Source organism: Molothrus ater, chromosome 5, assembly GCF_012460135.2.
Source record: "Molothrus ater isolate BHLD 08-10-18 breed brown headed cowbird chromosome 5, BPBGC_Mater_1.1, whole genome shotgun sequence".
Taxonomy (NCBI): domain Eukaryota; kingdom Metazoa; phylum Chordata; class Aves; order Passeriformes; family Icteridae; genus Molothrus; species Molothrus ater.
Genome location: NC_050482.2, coordinates 48,475,337 through 48,501,092, shown reverse-complemented (window position 1 = coordinate 48,501,092; position 25,756 = coordinate 48,475,337). Strand labels below are relative to the sequence as shown.

Here is a 25,756-nt window from a genome sequence, read left to right as displayed (position 1 = left end):
AAAAGAAGCATTTTCTCCTTTCTTTTAAATGTAGCTCTTGTCTAAATGCTCGGACAGGCACTGTTAGCTCTGAAAATTCAAGATTAATCAAGCAATTAAGAATTGCTATCTAGTGACTTATCATGACTGGAAATGGGAGATGCTGCATTCCTTTTAGCTCTGCAAGAACCCAAAATAGCTAACCTGATTTTTATGGACAGCAAGATCTTAAATCTTATGGGGAGAACAGTTACAATTCCTTCTATTAAAGTGGTTCCTTCAAAACCCCCATCTGCGTTCTGCACATTTCTTAGCAAAGGGCCAGCCTGTACAGAGGGCCATGCTGAAGAGCTGCATACTTCAGATTCACACCCTGCCTTTACCTGAATGAGTCTGAAAGTGTAAAGAAATCCCAAGAGAGCCAAGATGAAGTTTTGCTTTCTCTCCCCCATGTGCCAGCACAGGATTGCACTGCACTGCTTGAATAAACAACCGAAATGAGCAGGAATTACATCACTTCAAAACTGTGGTTTCCTTTAAACATTAAAAAGAATGGCAAGCATTTCCATTCACATAACTATCAGCATTATCACCTCTCCTCACACCTCCTTCTCCAGCATGTAATTGTTGCGATGGTAGGGACTTTCCTGCCTCCTTCCTTGGGAGTGGAGAGAGCCTTTGCAACTCAGCTCCAGTCATTTGCTTTCCTCTCCATGAGCTCAGGAACTCCTTCAGCAATCAGAAAGACTTCATGGGTTGGATGAGCACATTCACTCAGCACATTCCCTCTGTAAACATTTATTTGGAGAATTATGGCATACATATTTGGACTTTCCGTGGTAATTTGGATCTGATGAGCTTTCCTTATTGTCAAAATGATGGATGCCTCTGTAAAAGAGAGGAGTAACTTCTTCTGCAGCTTTGCTACCTCAGCTAGGCAGATGCAGGTCTGAGAAATCAAAAATGAAAAGCAAAGTGCAGCACAACCCAGTGCTGGTGACTCAGGAAGAAACTTCATTTTCCCCTAAACTATAAGTAGCGCAGTAGCTCTTACTTACCCAGTTACTGGCTTCTTCCTGGACAACCTGATAGAATTAAGAACACACAAACCTGAATTCTGCTCCAAACTTCACCTCTGATGCTCTGTAGTCTTGGAAAAGTCATTTAAGCTCCTGAGTCTCCATTTTTTCCATGCATGAAGCTGAAATGACATACTGAGCCTTGCAAGAACTTCTGAAACCTCTGATGTTAATAGTACTTGTCAGTGCCAAAAGCACCATTATGGGCATTACAGCACTAATTCTCTCACAAGAGAGGGAAGCCCACTGTGTCACAGGTATTTTGGATACAATTATTACCCCTGGAAGTGCTCAGATATCATTGCACAAAATTGTAGGCAGATGAATCTTTCAGATGGGATAGAAACCAGAGGCCCTGACAGGTTATTAAAAGACATAACGTTTTGAAGAAGCCCATATGTTAGCTTTTTCATGTTCACCCTGTTCCAATTTGGATAATTACGTTCTAACTCTTTAAAGCAGGGTGGCTGACCTGCCTGGCCCTACCAGCTGTATATCCAAATCTTCATGTGGCCCAGAGTGATACAACACAACCTACATATTTCAAAAAGCTGAAGGAAAAGAGGAGCTCTAGGAGAGGTTCATCAGCTAGTGAGAAAGATTTCCTCCTGGAACAGGAGCCCTCCCCTCCTGCTGAAACAGTCCTTCCCTGAGAATCAGCTTCTCCATGTCACTTCCCACAGGAACCTGCCTGGTACTGTCAGGGCACCATTGTACTTTGTCCCCCGGCAGCTGCATAGTGGCAGCTCTGTGATGCACAGATGCTGTGAACATTGAAGATCCACACCTCACAACACATTCCAGCAGTTTACAGGCCTAGTTATTAATAGTGAAGGACCTAGTGACATACTAGTTACTAATAGTGATCTGCATTTCTACTTTATCATTAAGAAAGAAAAACATTTCATCCCTCACGGTAAGTGGAGCCTGGCTTGCCCAAGAATTAAGCAAGAGAAGACACTGAAGATTCTCATTCTTCTCTTGGAAATCATTGGTGCTCTCTGAGCTGCTCCTTTTTTCTTTATAAACTCTCAATGATAATTCACTGTGCATTGCACATCTTGACCACCACAGAATCCCAAAACACAGAAAGAGCAATATCTGACCCTTCATCAGTTTCTTGACATAGTAAAGAAGAGAAGCAGCATGTGGTGCAAATGATTTTTTTTCACCACAGACACACAGTAAATTTTCCCAAACCCAAGATAAGATGCCATTTCCAAATGGTGAAAGAAAGTGGTGGAAATTCCAAGCAAACCCCAACATCTGTCTAATTTTGCAATTCAGATGCCACTCTGACCCAGCGATGGTGTCAGCAGCTACTCTCCCGTCCCTTGCATGGGCAGCCTTGTGCCAAGACATTGGTACCTGATGAAGCAATTGCTCCAGATGTCATGGATGCAAAAAAGGGGAGCCTGTCCTGTCCCCATCTCTTCACAGGTGCTGGTGGCACTTGGGCCAAGATGCAGACCTTTGAGGAGTGTCAGAGTCACCAGCCCCAGGGGCAGCAGACACTCCTGGCTGGGGATCTTCTGCGAGGCTGTAGCTGCCCACCCCCGGGGAGTCTGTGGTCTGAGGGTTACCAGGGAAGCTGGCGGGGGCAGGGGACAGGAAAGAGAGCAGAGAGGACCTAGGGCACCATCTGGTGGCTTCACTCACTGCCTTCCCTAAATCCCTGTCTCACGGGGTCATCATATGGCATGGCCAAGGGCTGAAAGAACACCAAGTCTTCCCAAGAGACAGCCCAGCTGGAACTAGAGACCCCTGCCCCTGGCCCAGACTCGCACACCTGTAGGCACTGCTGGGTAGGACAGCAGTGCAAACCAGAGTCATGGTAACCATTTTTCTTGGGTGCTGTTCAGTCAAGCACTTCCCTTGATAAAGAACCAGCCCTAGCTGGGTATTTAGAGATGATTTGCAGTAGAGACCCCTGAGAAGGCTAAAGAAGAGAAGACAGAAGTGATGAAGGAGAACACTTTGGATACGTTTCACTGGCATTATCCACCACAGTAAGGTCTTGTCTGCAGATAAAGGCAAAATATAGTTTGCACTGTTTCGTATGACAAACCAGTACCCATGCAAGAGCTTGTCCTCTGCAGAAAAAGATCAAATCAACAAACCTCTCAAGTGCACCCTGGTTTCTGCCTTCTTAAATAAGGATTTGCTGTAAAGCATTATGAAGGAGTCCATTTAAAGGGAATAGATGACTTCAGTGTCACCAACACTCTTTGTAGCAATGCACTCTCAGGACCAAAGGCTCATGTCTGGTGATGAGGGCAAAGGATCCTAGTCCTAACACAGCACCTCCTTTAGAAGAAGGCAGGCAGTGCATTTCTCACACCACTGCTTACTTTGATAACAGGCCTCCACTTCCCTGAAATCCTGTCAATAGTCAATACCTGGGAATCAAATGTTATACCACTACCAGGGAGCCTGCTCTGTGCATAACAGCACCATGCTGGGGGAAGCAAGTGAAGCTGAGGCCCTTAGAGACACAGTTTTTAACAGGAATCCCTTCTCAGCATTCAGTTTAAAGCAAAATGTATAGGGTGAACACAATAAGCCAGTCACTGCTTCTCCCATTTGTGGAGCTGGGGAAACTGAGCCATAATTTCCTTTTTTTTTTTTTTTTCCCAATTGCCTAACACTTAGAAATGAATACATTTCCTCTTGCTAGTAGCACTCATTTTTTGCACCTATCCTCATGGGCCACAGAGCCAGGTAAGACAAAAAGACTAAATGACAACAAAAAGATCAAGTGACTGCCTTTTCCCTGAACAAATCTCTGCCACAAAGTAGTTATACCAATATTATATAAATCATATTTCATAGTCTCTCCTACCTGTGCCTTCAGGCATTTCCTCATACCACCTTGGAAAACTCCATACCATTTAAAAACATCCCTGCTCTCACAGACTTCTGCTTTATGCTTTTCTCTCTCACACAAGCTGTTGGTGCTGTGGCTGCCCATGGTGCATAATACTAAAAGAAGTGATTTTAGATTGTGGCTTCATAGCTTTTAACTTCCTTTTTCTCATGCAGCAGCCTTTTAGCCTTCCTCACAGGGCCAACCCAAAAGCCATTGAAATCAACACAGCAACCCCCACCCTGATTCTGACAAAGTTTGACACACAGCCCAAATCCTCACATTTGCCAGTGCCAAATTTCTTAGGAATTTTTAATTTTTCACTTAATTGATCAGAATCTGGTATGATTCTTCCAGTACTGTAGCACTCACTGTTCTAGAATAGCATTTTCCATTCCAAATACTGCTCTTTCTCTTATGTTTTATTTTAAACAGCTTCAGCTTTTTAATATAGAATTGTTCAGGCATAAATGTAAGAAACATGCTACTTTAAAAGGTAACAGAAACACAAGACAAATCAACTCACAGCAAAGAGAGATCTTTGCCAGGAAATTTCCAGTAGCATCCAGTATTTTTAACATTTATAAAATTTAAAAAACAAAACACAAAACCTAACCATCATTATTTTGAAAGTTTTTTACTTTTCATCTAATCCACCAGCATCTGCTGAATATTTTATTGCCATACTGCAACATATTTATAATTCATCTCATCATTTCTTCAAATTTGTTAAGGAAAGGAATTGTTATACCTGTACAATCCTCTGTAAATTCTTCTGCGAACACAAATATTTCCTGGTCATATTAGTAAAATGTAAAACGTTTTACTTCAAAAATATTTATAATTGTTGTGATCACTTAACAAATTATAAATGGATCTAATAAGACATGCTGTCCATTCGTTGCCTTTTCTGAAATGAATTCCTCAGCGCTGGGAAGAGAAAAAACATTTTTCTGTGGTTAAAGAAAGTCCAAATTGCATATTTGAAATCTTTTCTAATAAAAAGAGCAAAGCAATAAGCGGATTATCTCTTTAAACATGGTATAGGAAGGTTGGAGGCCCCGGAGATATTTTCCACAGCCTCTATCTCTGATACATAGCAACATTATCTTCAGCTAGAGAGGGTCCTATGACCCTGGAGCTCAATTTTAATTTGATCTTCTTCTTTAAAGAGGTTTCTACAATTCCTCCCAAGTTATGCTGCATATTCTTATTTTGGGTTGGTTTTGTTTGGTTGTTATTTCGTTGTTGTTTTTTAATATGAGATAAAACAGCCTCAGCTTTTTAATCTGCTGGTTTGATCATGTTATACAGCTATTTAATGTAACTCCTTCCCTATCAGAACCAGAATATGCATCAACACAAACGGTAGGCAAGTTCCAGCTGACAGGGGAGAAAGAACTTGGACAGCAAATTCACTTCTAAGGCCTCCCTCCTCCTTCTTCCAGTCGTTCTAAGTTTCAGAACTGATCTCCCTGGCCAATAATGTATGGTGGAGGGGTAAAGGAGCTTTACACTCTCTACAACAGCCAGCTAAAACAAAGGCCAACCGATTGGTTTTGGTGGGGCAGAGGTACCATGCCTGCTCCCACAGAGGCTCAAAAACCCAAGAGATAACAATGCCCACTGCCAAGAAGAAAAGGAAACTGGGGAGTTCCCCTAGGACTTCTGCAGGCTGGAACCTGGCCCCAGACCCGTCTGGCTTATGCAGCCCCAGCAAGGGAGTTTCTTCACGTTCCCACCTCCTTGTTCCTCTTTCTTGTTCTGGAATGAGCACTGTCACTGAGACATGTTGTCAGGAAGGGATATTTCTCTGTGTTCCTTTTCTCCACCTTTATCTCCATCAGTGCATCCAGCCCTCACTGCTGATATTGCTGAAGGGGAAGCATTTTCTTAGAGGCACTGATTTGAGTCGCCCCAGTAAGGTCGCAGCAGGCATCTGTGACTACTTGATGGGATTAGCAGATTATGAGAAAGCTGTTTGCTGTGGGGTTCCTGAGAAAGGGAAATGGGCAGGTGGATGCTTGGATCTGATTAAACTATGCATGAAGTCCTGATGGCTATTTCAGCAAAGCCACAAGCACAGGATCAGATGGGCGGCTGCAGGTCGGGATCGGAGCATCAAGCCAGCACGCAGGGAAATCTCCGGATTGTCCTACCACTTGCAGAGGATCAACAGTTAAGTATTTCAGCCGGGGCAGGTGAGAGAAACCTTCACAGATGGCCCATTCCCAAGATAAGTGCTTGACAAAAGCAGCTTTTCTTTTGCAGCAAACAGCTTTGCTGCAAAATAGCTTTGCTGCATCAATGCAGACCGAGCCCCGAGGGATTTCAACAGATACATTCTGTTGTTAATGAAGGGCAGTTTAGAAGGGGCAAGGGGTTCACAATTCCCTCGTGGTTGTGCTCTGAAGTCAGTGTGGATCTCTCCATGTATCTGCGTCTCATCAGGGATGTAAGAGAGTGGTTCTGCTATACAGAGAGATGTCTTGTCCACATAGGGTCAGGTATCTTCCCTGTTAAATATTCTCATACAATGTATCAGAGGATTCTTCTAGAGTTTCTTGCTTCTTAGGTGTCTGCAGAATGATGAAAAGGAGAAAAAAGAAATGGAGGAAAATTATTCAAAAGATGATGAATTAATTCTTAATAAGCAGACACTGACATTTGTTCTGTTAGAAATGGCTATAAGTGATCGGCTGAAACAGAAGCCACTACAGTGAGAAATGCTGCTCCACCAGAGACGAACGTGACTAATCCAGCCCAAGGGATAAAGATGCCTCCTTTACTAGTCACTCTTCCCCAAAAAAACTGTCAGACAGGGAGGGGAGGGAAAATTGGACTCAGTAAGAAAATAAATCACTTTGGATTCTGTGAAGGAGGAATTCCCTGACCTCCTCAATCCTGTTTCTTCAACAGTTGAGTCTATTCCTCACGACCGTTCCTTGTGTAGACAAGGCGCTGACAGACTGATATTTTAAGTGCTGTGTGGCACAGGCCTGCGTAAGCAAGGTTACACAGCAAGCAGCTAAAACGCCACCGGCTGAACTAAGCCCTACCTACACTAGGCATTTTCTCTGTTGCCACCACCAAAGGGAAACACTACAAAAGTGCTGAGTGAAGGCACTCCAAAGCATGCAGGATTAACCCCTTGCTATCCAAACTGGCCACCGGTCCAGAGTGACAGCATGCAAATGCTCTTTACAGAGGCTTTCTGCCCTGCTTCCCTTTACAGATCCCCCTCAGTTGTGCAGCCTCCTGCAGCAAGGGTTGGGCTGGACCCTCTGAAGCAGAGTGAGCCACTGTTCAGCAATCGCAGCTCCCACTCACAGGCCAAACCCACTGACCCACAAGTCTCACTCTTAGGGAAAACACCCTCCTATGCTCTGGCAAAGACAGCTGGAGGACAAGTGTCTCAAGTGGTCACAGCCCAGGATAACTAAGAGAAGCTGATCAAAGTGCTTGCAACCATAGTGGATAGTGCAAACTCTCCCGTGCTGAGCTAATGGGATCCTGCCACTCACACTTCCCTTCCTCCAGAGCAGCACAAGAACTGAGGACACTTGGAGTTGTCTGCTCTCAATGTGAGAGTTCATCCCATCCCCTCTCTGCTTTCTCCTCTCTTTCTCCCATCTCTGCTTTGACCTCTACCCCACCCTGGCTGAGGCTGCCAGTGCCAGACCCACTCACACACAGATGCTCCTCTGCTGTTGCTTTGCTGCTGCTCTGTTTTACAGACCCTCTGTCCCTCCAAGCAACGGCTGAATGGTGTGGGCCACACACAAGCAACTCAGCACAGCCTAGACAGCTCCCTGGTAGGGAGAAACCCCACACATACTTCATCTTACCATCCAGACTGAATCATTTCAGAGGGAGCAGCTGGTAAAGGTATACAGAAGAATAAACGGGATCAGAAACAGGGCCCCTATCCAAATAATTCAAAATGCAGCAAAACACAAATGCAGGGATGCTGTCTTTTCCAGTGCATCAGATAAGACAAGCCCATATAGAACAACCCATCCATCTCCTCAATAACCAGGAGCCTGCCACTGCTTTTGCTATCACCCCCATGGTGGTGTCACAGCAGTAACTGCAGGAGGCCAGTGGCCATGGCACCAGACCACACAGAAAGTAGCTCTGAGACAAAGGGGGCTGCTTGATTTTAGACCACCTTTTCCTAAAAGGTGGGAGTTGGGAAAATGTCTTAGACACATGTCCTTAATGAAAGAGAGGGCTGGTACAACCAAGGCAACTCTCCCCAAAAGAGCTTTAATGGGAGAGAGCAGCAGATGTTTTCCAGGAACATTTTCTAGCACTGGAAGAGGATATATTTTTTTAAGCAGATAAGAGGTCTGGAGAAGAAAAGAAAAATTAGGTTCTGAGGACAGGAAGGAAATGCTCCCTGGGGTGCCTGATGCAAGTTTTGTCCATATGAAACAGCTGATGCCTGCCAAAGGCAGGGTAGAAGGCTGTGTGGGCCTCTGGTCTGCTTCATGTGGCCCCCTCAACTGATTTACACCTGCATATTCCTAGTTGCCTCTATTTTCACTGGGAGTGAATTTAGTTCCTTGTCTCTCACTCATAATTCTCAGCCCAACAAGATCCAAGTCCAAAACATATCCACACTGCCTTTTCCTGAGCACAAGGGCTGACAGCATAGACTGTGTAAGCCCAGTCTCTGCTCAAACCATCTTAGCTTCTGCTACCATGAAATGGCTCTCAGGTCCTTAATGCTGGCAAGAGGAAAGTTGTGTCAGGGTCTGCTGCTGGTGCACAGATTCCTTCAGCCCAGAGGATGTCTCAGCTGCCTAAATAATCTGGAAAGGGCAATAACAGGACCAGCACCTGCCCAACTCTTCATGAATGCCTGTCTTGTTCAGAGGGAGCAGCAATACCAAACCCCTCGGTGCCTTTCAGCACACGTCACACAGAAAAGCATCTGCACAAAACCATGAGTGCCAGAACTGGTAGAGCTGCAGGAGCCAGGGTTCTGCTGGAAGAGGGAAGAGAGGCTACATGTGCAGCCCAGCTGGTGAGTGCATGTCACATCTCATTTTCCTCTTTTGGTGGGACTGCAGACACATTTACTGACTGCTAGGTCATGAGATTGTGTGGGGTTTCTTCCCCCAGATGCCCAGGGCATATGGGAACTTTCCAAGAACATGGCCCTGGCCCTTACCTTCCCTGGAGGATTCTTTCTGTGTGATGGGTTGTTTGTGTTGTTCTCGAGGCTAGAATAGACATCAACTTGCTGCACATCCAGGCTCTGCACAGAGAAGAGAAAAGAAAGTAGGTGTCAAATAAAATACTTAGGTTTAAGATAACTAATTACCCACTGGGTTGCTCCCCATATCATGCCGGACATTTTTTAGGGACCCCTGCCACCTCCAAAATTTTGAAGTACCCGACCTTAACTTGGGCAAACAGAAAATCCTTTTCCCCTGAAATCCCTACAGTGCAGCTGCATCATCTTCTTTTTTCCAGGCTTACAGAGACAGGCTTTGATGTTGCCTACCCTCTGTAATGCAGTGGAGAAGAATGCCAATGCCTCTGCCTCGCTCTGCTTCAAAATTGTCCCAGAATGCAAAGTTGTGCACCAGGGGGACCACAGGTAAGAAGCAGTGCTCTGCACCACCCAAGACTGTTTAGGTGCCTGACAACCACAAGTTCTTGTTCATGTTTATTCTAGGGACACAAAAGTGACAAAATGGGAGAGGGTGGGGGCCCTGAAGCACAGAACCTGCAGAAAATTAATACAATTTCTGTTTATTGCCTGTTGTTTTGGTTTTTTTTTCCAAGCCAGAACTCTCCTTTCTTCTCTGAGTGAGCAAAGAATAATAAAAAAATCCATATGCTCCCAGGCCCTCAAATATTACCATGGTCCCACTCAGCTACACAGAGAAACACACACACACGCCCTGCATGCATATGCACCCGTTGTCCCCCAGGTAATTGTGTCACAGGAGGTGCATGTCAGTTTGAGTGATATTCCAGATCTGCCTGAAGGATCAAACATAACAATCATGAGGACTTTTCCATGTGTGTTTCAAGGATGACAGCAGGTTGCCAAGGTGGCTGTTTCTCTGGCAACAGGAAGATGGGAGGAGCTCTGGCTGCAAGAGGGGCAGATGGTATTAGTGGAGAGAGCCAGGCACCCTGTAATGCAGTGAGAAGGATGAGTAAAACATGGAGGTTTCATTGGGGGCTGCCAATCACTTGAACCCTCATAATTTCATGCAGAGTTGCAAACACTCAGCATCTTTAAGGATTATGGCCAGCAGGACAGTGCTTTGAACAGGGCCAGAGTATACAGAAGCAGCACTGGGGAATGAGCCTCTGAATAAACAGGCACTAAAACATGAGCTGGCCACAGTGAATGGGGCACCACATGGCTCTCACATTCCCACTGCTACCCTGGAAACAGTCAAATTATTTCACCTGTCTGCTTCCTGCTCCCCAAAACCTGCTTTGCCTACTCAGACATCCCCACCATTTGCACATGCACATGTGCACACAGAAAATTCTATTTCCCCACACTCATTTTCAATTCTCCTTGTGATGCTCACAGTGAGGACCTCGTCTTGTGTGCTGAGCTTCCAGAAGCCTGGCTCCATGTCCCCTTGGCAGGACAGGCAGCCTCCTTCTCTACTCCAGTCTGAAGCTACTTGCAAGCAAGGTGTTTAACTACCAGAAATGATTCCCTTCCCTCCACATGCCTTCTTCCCATGCAGGCTGTTACAATGCTGGTCCTTTTCAGGTCAGTTGGAGAGCTGGTGTCTCCAACCACCATTTGCAAGTTAATTACTTTTACTTGATCACTGATCATGCTACTGTCACAGTGAAGGCACACAGGCCACTCTCCTCCCTGCTGACAGATGCCTTCCTATCCCTGAACAGCCTCCGGTCTCCCTCACACCTGGAAAAGCTCCTGTGCTCTGGAACCTGACTGCATCTGCACTGCAGGAGTTCTGTTTGCTGCTCAAAAAAGCTTGTTTGAAGGTAAAGCAGATGAAGCAAGTACCTCAGACTGTTATTTCCAAGCTGCTCATTAACTGAGCAGCTAAGCTGGAAGTCAGAGGATATAGAGGTCTGGTTCTGGCCAGTGCAGTGAGGTAGAGCTACTCTACAGCTGCAGGAGGACAGAGAGGTCAAGGAAGGCAGTATAGAGAGAACAAACTGGGTTCCCAGCTGCCCCCTTATTACCAGGCTTTTTCTACCTTGTATGCTTTTCACTGCATACAGCCACCCCCAAGGACCACAAAATACATAGTGGCACCTAGAAGAGCCACTGAGGAAGGTATTTTCTCCCAGGAATGTTCAGCAGGACAGCTTTGCAGAAGGTGTATTAGGACCCTTCCCACACCAGGGATGAGCCTTGCTGCCATGTAGGATAACACAGAGCATTTAATGAGCTATGCCATGTAGTTCCAACAGCATCTGTTACTTTGATGTCCAGTGCTGGCTCCTCTTGCTTCTGCTCCCAGCTTCAGGGAGGGAGGACATTGTGCTTCCCTGGCCTTACCTTCCTCCAAACTCCAACCTCTTGCTTTCCCACACAGACAACATAGCTAGCATGTGCTGGTCTCCTGTCCAGCCCCTGATCTCTGACCTCCTTCTTTATCTCATCACTGAGAGCTACTTCTCACTTGTCCTTCCTTTTTTTCCTTGCCTTAGATTACCCCAATGCTGATCACAGATTTTTCCCTTCCCCATGAATTAAGTATTGAGTTCAACACCCACCAATAGATTTTCACAACTCACCTAGTTTCAAACAGAGTTTGCAGGGCTGAGTTTACACCATGCAGAGCCCCAGTAAAATTTAACCGTGGAGCACCAGAGTTATCATTCAAAGGAAATAAGATTTGTCAACTTTCTATTCCCTTCATCTGTCCTGAGGGCCCATCCAATGCAGGTTTCCATCCCAGGGCTCTCACCCTCCCTCCCCCCCTGCCCATTATGCCATGCAGGGTCGTGCTTGCTGCTCTCCACATCACAGCCCTGCTCTCAGCCTGTGCCTTGTCTGGAGCAGGAGTTGCTGCTTCAAGCCCCCCTACTGCAGCAGTTGCTCCACAGCAGGAAACTCCCGTGGGCAGACTCGTACCCCCAGCATGCAGGAGGTGGTCCCAGGCTGCTTGCAGCCCTGCCAAAGAGGGCCAAGCCACCTGCCCTGCACACTGGGCTGGCAGGAGCCCTGAACAGCTGGTGTGTGGTTAACAGGCTTCACAGGAAGGCTGCTTGGGCCAGGTCCATAGGGCTCCTGCAAGCACAGGGGCTCAGCCAGCTCCTGGGATTGCCTGTGCCTAAGGCTGGCTCTGCTGGCTTGCTATATTAGCCTTAGTGGAGCCTGAACAGAATAACATGATGAAACATGTAATTAAGATGGAGCTAAGGATGCATGACGAGGCCGACTGAGCGAGAAATGGATTTGATTTTTTTTTTTGTCTCCTTGCAGAAATCATCCACTTCAGCAGGAAACTACCCATTCGGATTTTTATAAGCCTGAATTAAAAAGAAATTACTTGATACAAATGAAAAGGTTTAAAACCTGCAACCCCCTTTACCCAAAGCATTGCCTTTTGCCCAGAATAAACACATGACATACAATACATAGTGCTCTCTTTTAAACTGCTACTCCAAAAATTAAAGGGCCACAAAATAGTGCCCCCCCTCCCCCCACAGAGTGAGAATGAGAAGGGGCAGGCCCATCCTCTTGAAGGTATCTGCCCCTGATCAGGTCTCCTGCCTCCCTGGCAGATCTTTGCTCCTCTCTGTAGTACATTCTCCAGAGCTTCGCTTTGTTTAGTTTAAATGATTAATGCAGCAGAACTCACAGGTTTTCCTTGAGAGACTTTTCCAGCCCTTATAGACCTCACAGACAGAAAGGTTTCCTAATATGCAGGCAACATCCTTCTCTACTCACTTTCATTTTATTCCTCCTTGTTGGTCCCACAGTTCACAAGAAAAAAAAAACAACAAACCCTTTCCTTCTTAGTGGAGCAGCCATCCCATGGGAGTAAAAGGAGAAAAGGGAATCCATATAAAATGGAGCTGGATAGGTTGTAAATGGGATTAGGAGTCATGGTTACTTGAGGTAGCCGAGGTCTAGCCTGACATTTCAGGGGAACCACTTCAATCCTACTACCTATGACACTGCGGCTACTGCCCTCAAGGAGTGGGAACAGTTTGGGAAATGGAAAAGGAGATCCTATACAATGAAAAGGGAAATGCTTTAAAAAAAGCCTCCCTTGACATTCTCCTTGCCCATTTCCCCCTGCTATCTAGTTGTTCTGCTCAGGACTGCAGCGGTCTGTGACACTGACACCAGTGAAGGTGCCCCAGCAGAGACCCAAAACAGCTGGGGGCTGGTCAGGGTATCATGTCTCTGCCCCTTTCCTGAGGCATCATTCTCCAGCTAGGAAGGCCATGCCCTCGTGAAACTGCAGTACAAAGTGGGGCTGAGAGTCCCTCTTCCTTCCTGACTTTTGGAGATTCTTCTACCTCTTCCACCAGGAACCCTTCCTGGCCCCACACTTGCTGCTCTGTGCTGCTGGCAGAGGGAAAGGTGCTGCTCAGCAGGGTATGGGGCAAGGTTTGGGCACTGGGGAGGCCATGACCGGGACTAGGGTGGAGACACACCCAGTCCTGAGAGAAGCTAAGCAGAGCAAGGTCACCAAGAGCAGGCAGGTATGGAGGTATTGCTTCTGTTTCACATCATGACACCGGCATTGTCTGTAGCATGGCAGGGAAAGGAAGGGTTGTACCATGCTGTGGACAGAAGAGATGAAGGGTGATTCTGGTACTCACATCATAGACAGGAGGTGGTAGTGGTGGGGCTGGCTGAAGGGAGCTGAGTTTCTACCTTCTGTCTCAGGATATTTGGCTGGTTCCTTCTAGGGAACAACACCTGCTCAGGACAAGACACCAAATGACACATTTGGAGAAAACCACATGTCCCCAAAGCTAAAATGAATACCAATGCAATATCAAAGCCAGCTGTTTGCACACCTCCTGAATGTTTCCACAAGGAAGAGTGTTGGCAGTGTCTGTACATGTGCTGGTAACTTTCCTCACTGCATGGTTAAGTGTAGAATCCAGTGACTTACACTGGAGCAGTGGAAAGGAGAACTGGCTCTGTGTGTACATATAAAGCACTTTCACCACCAAAACCTTACTGGCTGAAGGGTGTAAGTATTGAGCAGCACGAAACAATGCTATAGGACAGGGAAAAAAGCAGGGCACTGGTCATAGTGCAGAAAGGAATTTCAGAGAGGCAAAATGCAATTACTTTTATCAGGATTTGGCAAGGAAGCTTTTCCTAATACAAAGAGTCTACAGAAGAGCACTAGATAATCATTAATGGTGACATCTAGTCAGTGATACATGGATGCACAAGTCCAGCATGGAGTTGAAGGAAGAAGGACCCTTTGTCTGAATGTTTCTTGCATCAGATGAGTTCTCCTTGAACACATTCCATGCACACACAGAGAAGGGTTAGCTCTGCTCAGCAAGCAAGAGAAGAGGCAGAAAAGGCAGAAGGCTTTGCTAAGTATCTCTGTTCTAATTCAGAAAGAAGTGGGATGATTATATTCACATCACATGAAAACGACAAACTGCTTTCCAGTCCATTAGTAACTAAGGAGGATGCTAAATAGCTTCTCTTAAAGATAAACATTTTTAAACCAGCAGGTCTGAGCAAGCTGTGGTGAGAAATATGGGCTGTGTTCTGCAGGAGGGCAAATGTAATGACTGCACAATCTCTTCAGACCCCAAGGAGAGGCCATAAGTCTGAGATTCACTGGCCCACCTCAAAACCCAGAGATGCCAATTGGTGAGTAGTGACAGTGCCTCCCCTCCTCATCCCCACAGAGACACTCTCTAGGCAAACAGAGATGGGGGCCCATCTCCAGCTGACTCCCTTTGCCTCTTACACTCTTCCCCCACGTCAGACTGCCTGCAAGGTAAGTCTCACGAGATTAGCTGGGCTGCCAACTGCTGCCATTCTGTTTTCAGCCTGGTGATCTCTGATTGTGTGTGCTGAAACCTGATGTTCCTTTGAGTCAAAGGACTGTATACACAGCACAGCTTCCACATAAAAGAGCATGCAGAGTCTGCTGTTGCGGTGGCAGAGAGCAGCTTCTGGGAGTTACAGGGCACACTCTACCTAGAAACCAACAGTCCCATATTCCATTCTAGAGGATGTAAGGGTATTTTTAGGCCAGGCTTGAGATTTCTGGAAGAATCCAGATGATGCTATTGGAACACCTGAGGGTGGCAGTACTAGAAGCAGTAGGTTTTCCGCAAACAACAGGGATTCCAATATCATGACTCCAGATGGTTTTTCCACAGGGTCCATCTCATGCAGATCTTCTAGCTCTGCTTTTGGCTTTTCTTCTCCCACTCTTCAAATCCTTTCTTCCCCACTCCTGGTATCTCCCCTTTGCTCTCAGCTTCCCAGATTCCACTTCCTTGGAATCTGGTCCCAACCTGGGACACTAGTCTGGTCACCCAAGAGGTTCTCTTAAGACCCTCCTAGTGCTTCCTCACTCCAGATTCCAGTCCCAGTTTCCCCCCTGAGGCTCATTATTCCAGCCTCACAGAATCACTGCTAATGGAAGGTGTCCCTGGAGATTGTATAGTCTGATCCTCGTCCCTTTTTTTTTTTTTCCCCACAGTTATTTGTAATTTTCACACAAGCTTCCTTGGGATCCTTGCCCTGATGCTTCCCTTCTCACTCTGTCTCTTAGTGTTTTCTTTGCCAAACAGATGCCCAAGGCTTTGGTCCCCATCCGCTATGGTGCCCGAGCTCAGGAATGCAGCTGCAGTCTCCTTGAAAGAGTAACCTCCATCTTGAAAGAGGATTAGAAATAGGGAAAGTCCTGCCATAAGGGTTGTAACAGATTTGCTCGGGTGCACAGGACATTACTTGTCTAACTGGCCTCTTCACAGAGGTTTTAGGCAACTGAACTGGTAAACTGACAAAAGCCATGACTGAGTATGCACAAACTGCAATCTTCCAAAATCCCATCACAAGGCTACATCTCCTTGAATGTTCTCACAGCCAGTACACTGCTAGTGTGCCTTCTTGCCCTGTGTCAAATCCTTGCTCTAAAGCAGAGCATACTGTAGTCAAAATGATTGCCAGAATTTCTTTAATGGGTAAATCACTTACTTATTTTGTCTTTCCTGTAATCTTTTCTTCTCAGAAAAACTTAAAAAATAAACTGGATCAGACACTCAGCATGGAAAATTTCAGCATAGGGACTTCCAATTCAGCCAAGTTAGAAAAAAATGGAATTAATTCCTAGAGTGCATCAGGTATTGTTTTGTATTTGGTTATTACTTGCCTTTCTTTTCCACAGAAGCAGAGCTGTTGCAGTGATGCTCAATACAGCCAGAAGAACAGTAAGCGTAATGAGGATTTCCCAGCTGTAAAAGATATTTATGTATCCTGTATCTGTAAGAAAGAAGGTAAAAGGTTCACAGTGAGAGTGGAACCCTGCTGTATTTTTAACCCTGGCAAGAGCCTTGAGAAAACTAAAATGCAGGAGTGCAGAATATAGTGGCAGAAATGCACACACCCTTCAAAACATACTCTGACTGAACAGACAGCAGGGTGCAGCTGCAGAATCACATAGAAGATGCAGGGTATAAGCAGCTCTACTTCACAGAGGGAGGTGATATGAGACAAGAAATTTGGTAGATAGAGGTTGGCAAAGGTCTTTTTGTGATAGGAGCAGAAAGACAGATGGTGGAATGCACACAGGCCACATGAACTGGGAGGATGGGTACTGCAGGTATCCTCTGACCAGTATAGCAAAGCTACTTCACCACAGCTCTTTGCATTTACATTAACAAGTTCTTCATATCCAACAGTCATTAATGCACATCCAGCCAGTCAGCAGCATGCACTTCCTTATCACTTTTCTTAACATTCCTCTTATGTTGCATCAAGCTTTCCACTGCTTTCCAGCGTGCTCATTAAGTGACCAACCAACTCGCTGTACCAAATGGAAAAGAGGGAGGCATGTTGGTGAGGCCATAACCTGTTCATGAGTCCCTAAAACTGAGCATGCTGAATGTGGTAACAGCAAGCACCCTAATGAGTGACCTTATCAGCTGCCTCTGTCACACTGCTGAAGAACAAACCACACTGTCTTCTGAACACTGACACCTAAAAGCACTGTCTGATCCAGTGCTCAGGGTCCCTAGATAGATCCTGATTCCCATCTGGCAGGGCAGGTATAAATTACTGTCTCTTCATGTCCCTATCTATGCATTGGGAACAGCAGAACCTGTGCTAAGTGCATTTCTACTCTGATGGCAATTAGTATTGGGCATAAAGCATTATTCATACCTGACTTCACAGCATGTGTGGATAGCGAAAAAGAAGAGCAAAGATCAGGTTTCCATAGCCAGATACAGCTGATTTTTAACCTCCTGCCCTTACTTTCTGGTTTTTCACTTACCTCTAATAAGGACAAACACTCCCTTTCCTATTTTTTGGATACCATTCCATTTGACCTCGCAGTAGTACGTGCCAGTAGAGGAGGTGTTTTCAAGTGGCATGATTCTGTGGTCATAAGATAAGGCAGCAGTCTTATTCTCTTCTCCAGAAGGAATGGCTACATTTTCCACCCTACTATAGATAAATGTCTTCTGATCCAGTGAATTAATCCAGTAATAGGAGATTGAAAATTTGGTGTATTTCGGCATGTAAGGGAAGATGACTTTACAGGGGATGGATATTTCTTCCTTGAGCAAGGCAACCTGGATTGGAGGTTTCTGCTGTACATCGACATTTCCTCCTGTAAGAGTAATAATTGGTAGCAGTCACCTAATCTCACTTTTAGTGAGGAGAGGATAGCTGTCCCAAAGACAGGATCACTCTGAAAATAACCATACACCAGGAAGCACACCAATAGCAGGCAGTGTTGGCCCTTGTCAGAGGCTGACTGATTCAGAGCATGTGCCCTGTGTGATCTGTCACATCTCTTGGGTAATTGCTGTGTGATCCACGATAGCCTCCTGCATTCACAGGCTTCCCCTTTTCTCTTGTGAGCTCCTCCATACAACAGCAGTACGCAGAAAGACAGGAAATTAAGCAGGAAGTGAACTGATTTTGCAGTGGTGTTTGAACGTATTTACAGCAGGTGAATAGAAAGCAATTTTCCAAGATAAACGCTAGCTGGACGTGTCCTGATGTATAAACCACCCTCGGGAATCTACGTGTGGCTGTGTGATGGCTCTGTGGCAGAGAAGGTGTTGTACGCAAGCAGGTGTTATCAGTGGGGCTGTGTATTTCTGAATAGCAAGTGAGGAAGGAGATTGCATGTTCTGTATAGGAGCCAGCACCAGCACCATGAGAAATAAGCCACAGCTTAATCACTCCAAACCTTTGCTGCTCTAAAACGGGAGCAAAGCACAAGCCTCAGTGTTAGCTATGGAACTATCTGCAGATGACTGCAGATCTTAAGTATTTATATGTGACAGTATCTTAGGCAGAGATGAGAGCATGCCCTTCTCATGCTTCCTCCTAATACACACAAGGCAGTTTAAAGTGATCTATCACTGCAACTCAGTAGACAATGATGTCAGAAGTTAAAAGAAAGGACGAATAAGATGGGGAACCACACCACAGTTCACTCCCTGTTTTATTTAATGAAAAGGAAAATAACCTAAGAGTGAGCCACTGGCTAGTAAGGAGACTGGGGTACAGGACTTCTTTGGTTCCCAGCCAAATCTGGGTTCAGTATCAGGCAGTCTCTGGATCTATTTATTTGTCAACTGATATAAAACCACATATAAGGCAACTTAAGACGAGGCTCTTTGAGAAAGGAAACTGGAAACTTGCAAGTCTTCTCACAAAATGAAGGATTCTTTCAGAGACATGAAATGAGAAGAGAGAAAAAAGGGTAGAGAGAGAAAGTAGGGGATGGGCAGGCTTTTCCATTTATGCTTTTGATGGGATTCCCTGGAGTTCTGCATCTATGAGCAGGCTCATAACAAGGTATTAAAGCTGTCCCAGAGCACAGCCAGGCTTGCTTTTCTGTCACCATGGACTAACGCTGCATCACAACAGCAGTGTCACCTCAGCACAGCAGGAGCTGGCATTGGAAAAGGCAACTCAGACTTAGCACTGCTGAATGCTGAGCACTGAGGATTCGTGGTGGGGGACAACAATGGAGAGAGGGCACAGCTACTGCCCCAGAAGGACTGCTGGGAAGTACCATATGTTAAGGAAAATTCTCTACACATCACATAGCCAGGGACAACAGCCTGACAGTAAGGAAGAGCTTAGGTTACAACACCAGAGAAAGGTTCTTGGCTGTAAAAGCAACTGAGATACAGTACAGTCCTCAGGGACATGCTCAGTCCTGTGTACACTAGTTACAATAATATTATGGAAAGGTGGTAACAAAATCCTGCAGACACTGGGAGTGATAACCCAAGTAGCTTATTCTGGGCCATATTTTTCAAAATGATTCGTCATCCTTCTCCTCTTCTCTATACAGCAGAAGACACACATGAATACTGTTTCTACATAAGACACAGCTAAGCACTACTGTAACAAAAGAGAGGAGAGATCCATCTTCTCATATTATCCCAGAAGCCACTAGGTTGAAAAGAACATACCAAGGAAAAAGCCAAACCATTTTATTTAGGTTATCTAACCCTTCTCCCATGTTCCCTCGTTCTTGAGGATTCACTCTCTTAGCTTTGAAATGCTTAAAAGACAGAAATAGCAGCAGCGTGCAAATTCCTAGAGGGGATCTCTGGAAATTAGCAAAAGATAGCAGCTGGAACTGCTCTAATACAAAAAACATGAGAGTAAACAAAAGGAATTAAAAAGAAAATATTTGTTTACCTCCACACTGAAGCAACCAAAGAAACAGGAAGATGTCTTTTAGATTTGGGATCATGACGGGGAGGTCAAAGGCTGTAAGCATGCACCCAGACACAAAGATCCAAAAGGCAAAGGAGCTGGGGGTTTGTCAGGTATTTTCATGCCAGGGCAGCTGGTTGATCCCCTCCTGTTTGCAAAGGGACAGGCGAGATGTACACACACTGCATTTGGCAAGCAGTTCCTGGCAGATGCAAGCTCTTCTGCTTTTTGGTCAGACTCCACCCTACACCAGGGCTGACTTCTCTGTACTACGATGGTGTTAGACCTACTAGTGGGTGTCCAAAGACTAGACCACAAGCACTTTAACCCACAGAGCTTTGCTTCCTGATGGCTGTAAAATATCGCTTGCATTTACAACAAACTTTGTCACCCTCCACAAAGTGGGGGATCACCTGTTCTGCCTTCAACACAGAAAACCAGTAGTTCACGAGTAGTCAGTACAGAGCAAAGGCTCTACTGTACCCCTGACTCCATAAAATGGCCCTCCACAGCCAACTTCTCCACTAGGTCCCTCCAGAGGAAGGCACTCACATTCACAGAGTGAGGACAACCAGACGGCGAATTCGTCCCGAACAGCTGGACCATTTCAGATCCACACCATGCTGGCTCTGAACCAGCTTCATAGTGCAGGCAAGCTTTAAGTAATCTATTGTAGGCAAATCTAAGGAGAGCCCTTTGAAGAAGAAAAACCACGTTTTGTGGGAGGCTCCTGCCGCCTATACTCACGAAGAGTCTTTGATTTTCAATGAACGCTTGTTTTTAGCTAAGACATCTGCAATACAACAGCTGAGCAGCATCTGACTCATAAAAACTCCTGTGGCTGAGAGGTCTTCACTTCTCTTTAGGCAGCTTCCTCCTTTCACACTTCTTGTGGACAATTGCAGTGTCCACAAGAAAGGACTTGCTGCAACTTCAAGGGTGCCCATTCACATGGGGTGCTGTGCTGCAGAGACTGGTGGGGGACGGTCACGTGGGGAAAGACCTAAGGCAGCAGATGAGCCTGTAGGCGTCGTGTATTCAAAAGCGCTATCAGTTGTTTTATGCCTCCAGACTTTGTAGGAACAAAGTTTACTCCAAAAAACCTTTGGTTTACAGCATTGTTCCTCCTGTTCAGCCTGGGACAGGTCCCCTGGAGGAAGGGGTCTTGACACAGGGGGAGGCATGTGCTGCATGATGCCCAGGGACGGCTCCAGTACCTCTCTGAGAACCCTGACAGATGGGGAGAGGAGAACGTGGCTTTGTGTGGCTGGTGCAGCAGCTGCACTCCTCCAGGGAAGGTTTAGCTCAGATTAGCCAAAACCAACTCCTCTCCCCAAGACATGCTGATGTGAGCTGCACAGGGCTGGTCTCAGCTGGAAATCACTCCTCACAGGTCTTAATGCTGAGCAGCAAGGACAATCAAAAGCAGTAACAAGACACTTGGGGCCCACTTGGTATTTCAGATATGGAGGCACAGATCAGGCAGCTGTGGCTCTGGGGTCACAACAGGCCTGAACAGCATCTCAAGGTAGTTGGGGCAGGGAGAGAGAAGGAAACAGAGGTTCACTACCTTCCTGTGGAAGAACTCCACTGAATAGTGAGGGCTTCCTCGGCTCACTATTATATCATGCTCATCCCACGGTAGCACGCAGCTTTGTAATTTCCAGTATTGATGTATTTCTAGAGGACAGAACATGCTGCTCCTGCCAGTGATGTGTTTTAACTGTTATCAGCATTTATCTGCTTCAGGAATTCAGGGTGATAAGTGGATTAAGTGAGGTAGGTTTGTAGGGCTGCTAGGTCAACATCATCCTTCTGTCCTTTCTGTTCTCTTCCTATAAACAATCCTGGTGCCACTCGAAATGCCAAGTCCTAGAAATATCCCTGTCTGGAATTTAAAAAAAAAAATCTAGCATTTCAAAAGAGATCACACATAAGACTCAGCTGTGGGATTAAAGGCACAGCCAGGCCAGAAATACATTCACTGCTGGGATTTGCTATGGTAGAGCTCACTGAAAAGAAATGGCTTTGAAACGACTACCCAGCAGCTATTAACTGCGAGACAGGATGACATTCTGTTCCTTAGAGCCTAAAGGGAGCCTGAATCTTTGAATGTTAAATTCTAATTCAATTTGGTCTGGGGATTCTGAACTGAGTTTTAACCCTGGAGACATAAATGGAAGGAAGATGAGGAAAAGCTGGGGAGTTGCTGTTACCAGCCAGTAGCAGGACTGAACTGATCGCCCCAAAACTTACGTGGAACTAACCAAGATACCTGTGCCAAAGGAAATAAATTAAAAAGCTCCAAAGGAACAGGTCATGTATTATACAGTACATGGGTGCATGTGAGCCAGTCTCTACAGCACGATGAGGAGAGAACAGCCTGGCCAGCTGTAAACCCGCCACAGCACTGACTGGCCAGGACCTGTACGGCTTGGTCCTTCCTTTGATGCAGCAAATGCTGACACTTCCTGAAATTAAATACGGGATTGGGGTAGATTCAAGCCAGTTTCTGCCTATAGCTGAAAAGCGGATATTAATTTCACTGAAGCACTTTAAAAAGCCCACAATAGTAGCCAGCATTCCCAACCAAGAGGAAAAGCACATTGTTCCAGCATGCATGAACAACAAGTTTGGGCAAGTGCTGCACCTACCAGAAGTGCCTGTTCACAGCTGTGTCCAATGTACACCCACAAGTCAAGGCACACACACGAGCCCACACATGCCCCCACAGCCAACTCCAGGGAAAGCATTAATTCAAACAAAAAGGTTGCTGCTAGCCAAGGCAAAAGCAATGCTGCAGAGACCACAACAAAGCCTCTTTATTGCTGAAGCGTTTAACACCACAACCATCCAAAAGAGAAACACCGCTTGGCACACAGAAAAGCTGCAGCAGCTCAGCGAGCCTGATTGCACAGAGCGCTTCAGAGCATTCCCCAGCACGGCAGCTCTGGGTTTGCTGCCTTGTCAGAGACCAGCTCAAACCCTCATCGCTGGAAAGCCAGCCAGTGGCAATATGTGCACCTCTGAGGATTCACAATCTCTTTGACTCATCTAACCCCAGACTCCAGGGCATAGAGTTTCCCTCTGTCTGGCAGCAGGAGCGATAGCGGAGCCAGCATGAGCAGGACCGTACCCCTGCCAGCATTTTTACCACTGTTGTGTGTCGAGTGCCTCTCAGCAGGGCTGGATGATGCTGAGGTAAAAGCTGCCAATGCCCTCACTACGTTTTAACCCACTGAAATGCTGTAGGGAATGATCAGTGACTTGATGGGAAAACAGAAAATTAGAGGTGTTGACACCACCATGGGGAAGGGAGGGGACAGTTCTCTAATTCCCTTTCACCAGCAAAACAAGTCTGCCTTAGAAATCACCCACTCCTGCTTTTCCTCTGCTCACCTGCTGGAAGGATTCCCAGGAACTAAGTTACCACCACAGGCCTGACGAACACTCGGGGCCGTGCCTCAGCCTCGCGGCGAATCCCACCCGTTCTCCTTCACTGGCTCTTTGTGTGGCCAGCGGGAATTCCCAGCCTGGTGGGAGAGCTGTGCCTACTCAGGGTGACACCTTCCAGAAGAACATCTACCTGGCCGGGCCTAGGGCTGACGCGAGGCCAGGGCGGAGCGGGCCATGTTAGGTCCGCCTGATCCAGGGGGTTAAATCATGCCGAGGGACAGCCCCCCCCGGCCCCTGCGGGAGGCCGAGCCGCGCACACGGAGGCCGTGCGGCCGTGCCGCGGTGGTGGGGCGGACAGGGGCGGGCGGTGGCCGCTCCCGCCGACCCGCGCCCTCGCCCACAAGATGGCGCCGCCGCCCCGGCCGCCCCCTCCCTCCTTCCCGCGCCCGCCCACCCACCACGGGCCCAGGGCACCGGGGGACCGGAGGAGTTGCAACCCTAGAGAAAACGAGCACAACTAGGATCCATTTAAGGCAAAATTAATGCTAATTAACCGTAATCAACAGCTCGAGGAACAACTTTTACTCGGCAAGCTGTAGATACTGCAGTCGCAGTTCGCCCGTCAGGCAGGAGCAGCAGAAGACGGGTGTGGAAAAGGAAACTGAACAGCTGTGCCGCGGGTGTATCCCGTCCCCGCTGTGTCCTGCCCTCGTCGCCGCTCTCTGCGCCACAAGTCACTGTCCCCGCCCGCAGCAGCCCAGCCCAGTCATCCCCCACACTTCTCTTGCCCCACCGCCGGACCCTCCCCTCGCAGCCCTCTCTGGCGGCGGCAGCCGAGCCACTTCTGCTGAGCCCTTCTGGGGGGCAGCAGCCCCAGTCGGGGGGGCAAAGCACAGGGAGCTGCCGGCAGCATTGCCTCCAGCCCTGGCACCGCCTCCGCACTCACAGCCGTCCCTTCTATTCCGAGGGTGCTCTGGAAACTCCTGCCTGGGCTAGTGAGGAGCACAGTTTTATTATGAATGACAGTTCTCAGCTTGCAGAGGCCTCTTGGCACCACGCGTGGATGCTTCCCACCACAAGCAAAGCCCAAGTACCTATTTCATCCCAGTGACCAGTGATGCTGCACTTGTCAAGGTACTGGTAATGGTGTTCAGCTTGCTGTGTCCGTCTCAGCAGGGGCAGGCTCAAAGGAGTGTCCCCACAAACAGCCACAGACTCACACACCTTGACAGCCCCCATGGGAGCATGAGTACAGGCGTAGCAGGCACACAGCCCTCCCACGGTCACAGGATGTGTCACCAGCCCTTCAATGCCACAACCAGGTCAGCCCAAACTTTCTCCTATTAGCAGCAAAAATACTGGGGTGGGATGCTGGGAAGAGCAGGGCATGCTGCCAGCAGTGCTCTCCTAAAACAGGAGCCCCTGAGCCCCTGCTCACCAGCTGCATGCCTTCAGGTGTGCACATCTGGCTCTGAAACTGTCCTGAGTGAAGGGCTGTGCATCCTCCCTGCTGGGGGTGAAGGGGGGCAGGCAGGAAGGTTGGCAGGTGCTGGATATGCTGTGCAGGGCACACACAGGGAGGATCATGTTGGACAAGATGGCAGCAGTTGCAAGGCAGCCACAGGACTGGCTCCTGCCAGCAATGGCCTCGCCAGATGGCCCTTCTGGTCTTGTCTGTGCAGGAAAACTCCTTGGGCTTCAGCCCTGCTTGGAGCCAGCCAGTTGTGCCAACCACAGCTCCCTGCAGCCTGGCAACAGTTTCTGACTGCCCCCAGGTACCCAAGCCTGCCCCACAGCTGACTCTGAATCTAAGCTCCTTCCCCCGAGCTTGTTCAAGAAATCCCTGCACTCCCTTTCACTCAAACCACCTCATTCCCTTGCCTGCTCTTTCTCTCCCTTTTTCTGGCTTTTGTTTTTTTTTTCTTTTTCCTTTTAATGTCTTCCCCTTTTTTGGTATCTTTTTGGGACCTTTTCTTCAGCCTGCAGGAGCTTTTCAGCTCAGGACATTGGGAAGTAGAACAGGCAGCACAGCGGCAGTGACCCTGGGAACCAGCATGGACCCCCACAGCAGACACTGGAGTGCACTCACACCCCACTTTAGATTGGCACAGGTTTCCTTATGCACTCCAGGCTTCTGCCAGCTCCCAGGAGGAAAGCTGGGAAAGGATTAAGTAGCTAAGTATCTTATTGGCAAGTGAATATATTGTTTTTTCTTTCTATTAATTCCTCAACTTTGCTTTGATTGTGGACTGTGGAGAATATGCAGGCTGATACAGCTGTAATAGCACACCCTCCTAGGGTAGAAAAACATAATTTTGCCACCAGGCCCTATTCTGGCTATGAAAACTAAATAAAGGATCCTGGCAAAAACATGTGCTGGAAGAACCACATCTCTGCTAGGATTTTTGCCAATACAGAAATGTGTTTCATTCTGTTTTCCTCCCTACCCCTGAATTTCCCACCTGCTGTCTACATTCCTGGCTGACAGAACTACAGGACAAGGATTTGTAGTTTTGACCTTATGCAAGAGAAACATCATTGGGTTTTGTTTTT

The 25,756-nt window shown here is 47.0% G+C and overlaps 1 protein-coding gene across 1 annotated transcript; it reads right to left on the bottom strand.

The window, feature by feature from the left end:
* Nucleotides 1-4,325: 4,325 nt before the first annotated feature.
* On the bottom strand, nt 4,326-20,179 carry NFAM1 (NFAT activating protein with ITAM motif 1). Its single transcript, XM_036401636.2, is given in 8 exon segments — nt 4,326-6,503; nt 9,104-9,190; nt 13,729-13,755; nt 13,757-13,828; nt 16,269-16,378; nt 17,391-17,729; nt 19,790-19,850; nt 19,853-20,179. Coding segments are annotated over 8 exon segments (1,083 nt in total). The 3' UTR covers nt 4,326-6,443.
* Between the last annotated feature and the right edge of the window lie 5,577 nt (nt 20,180-25,756).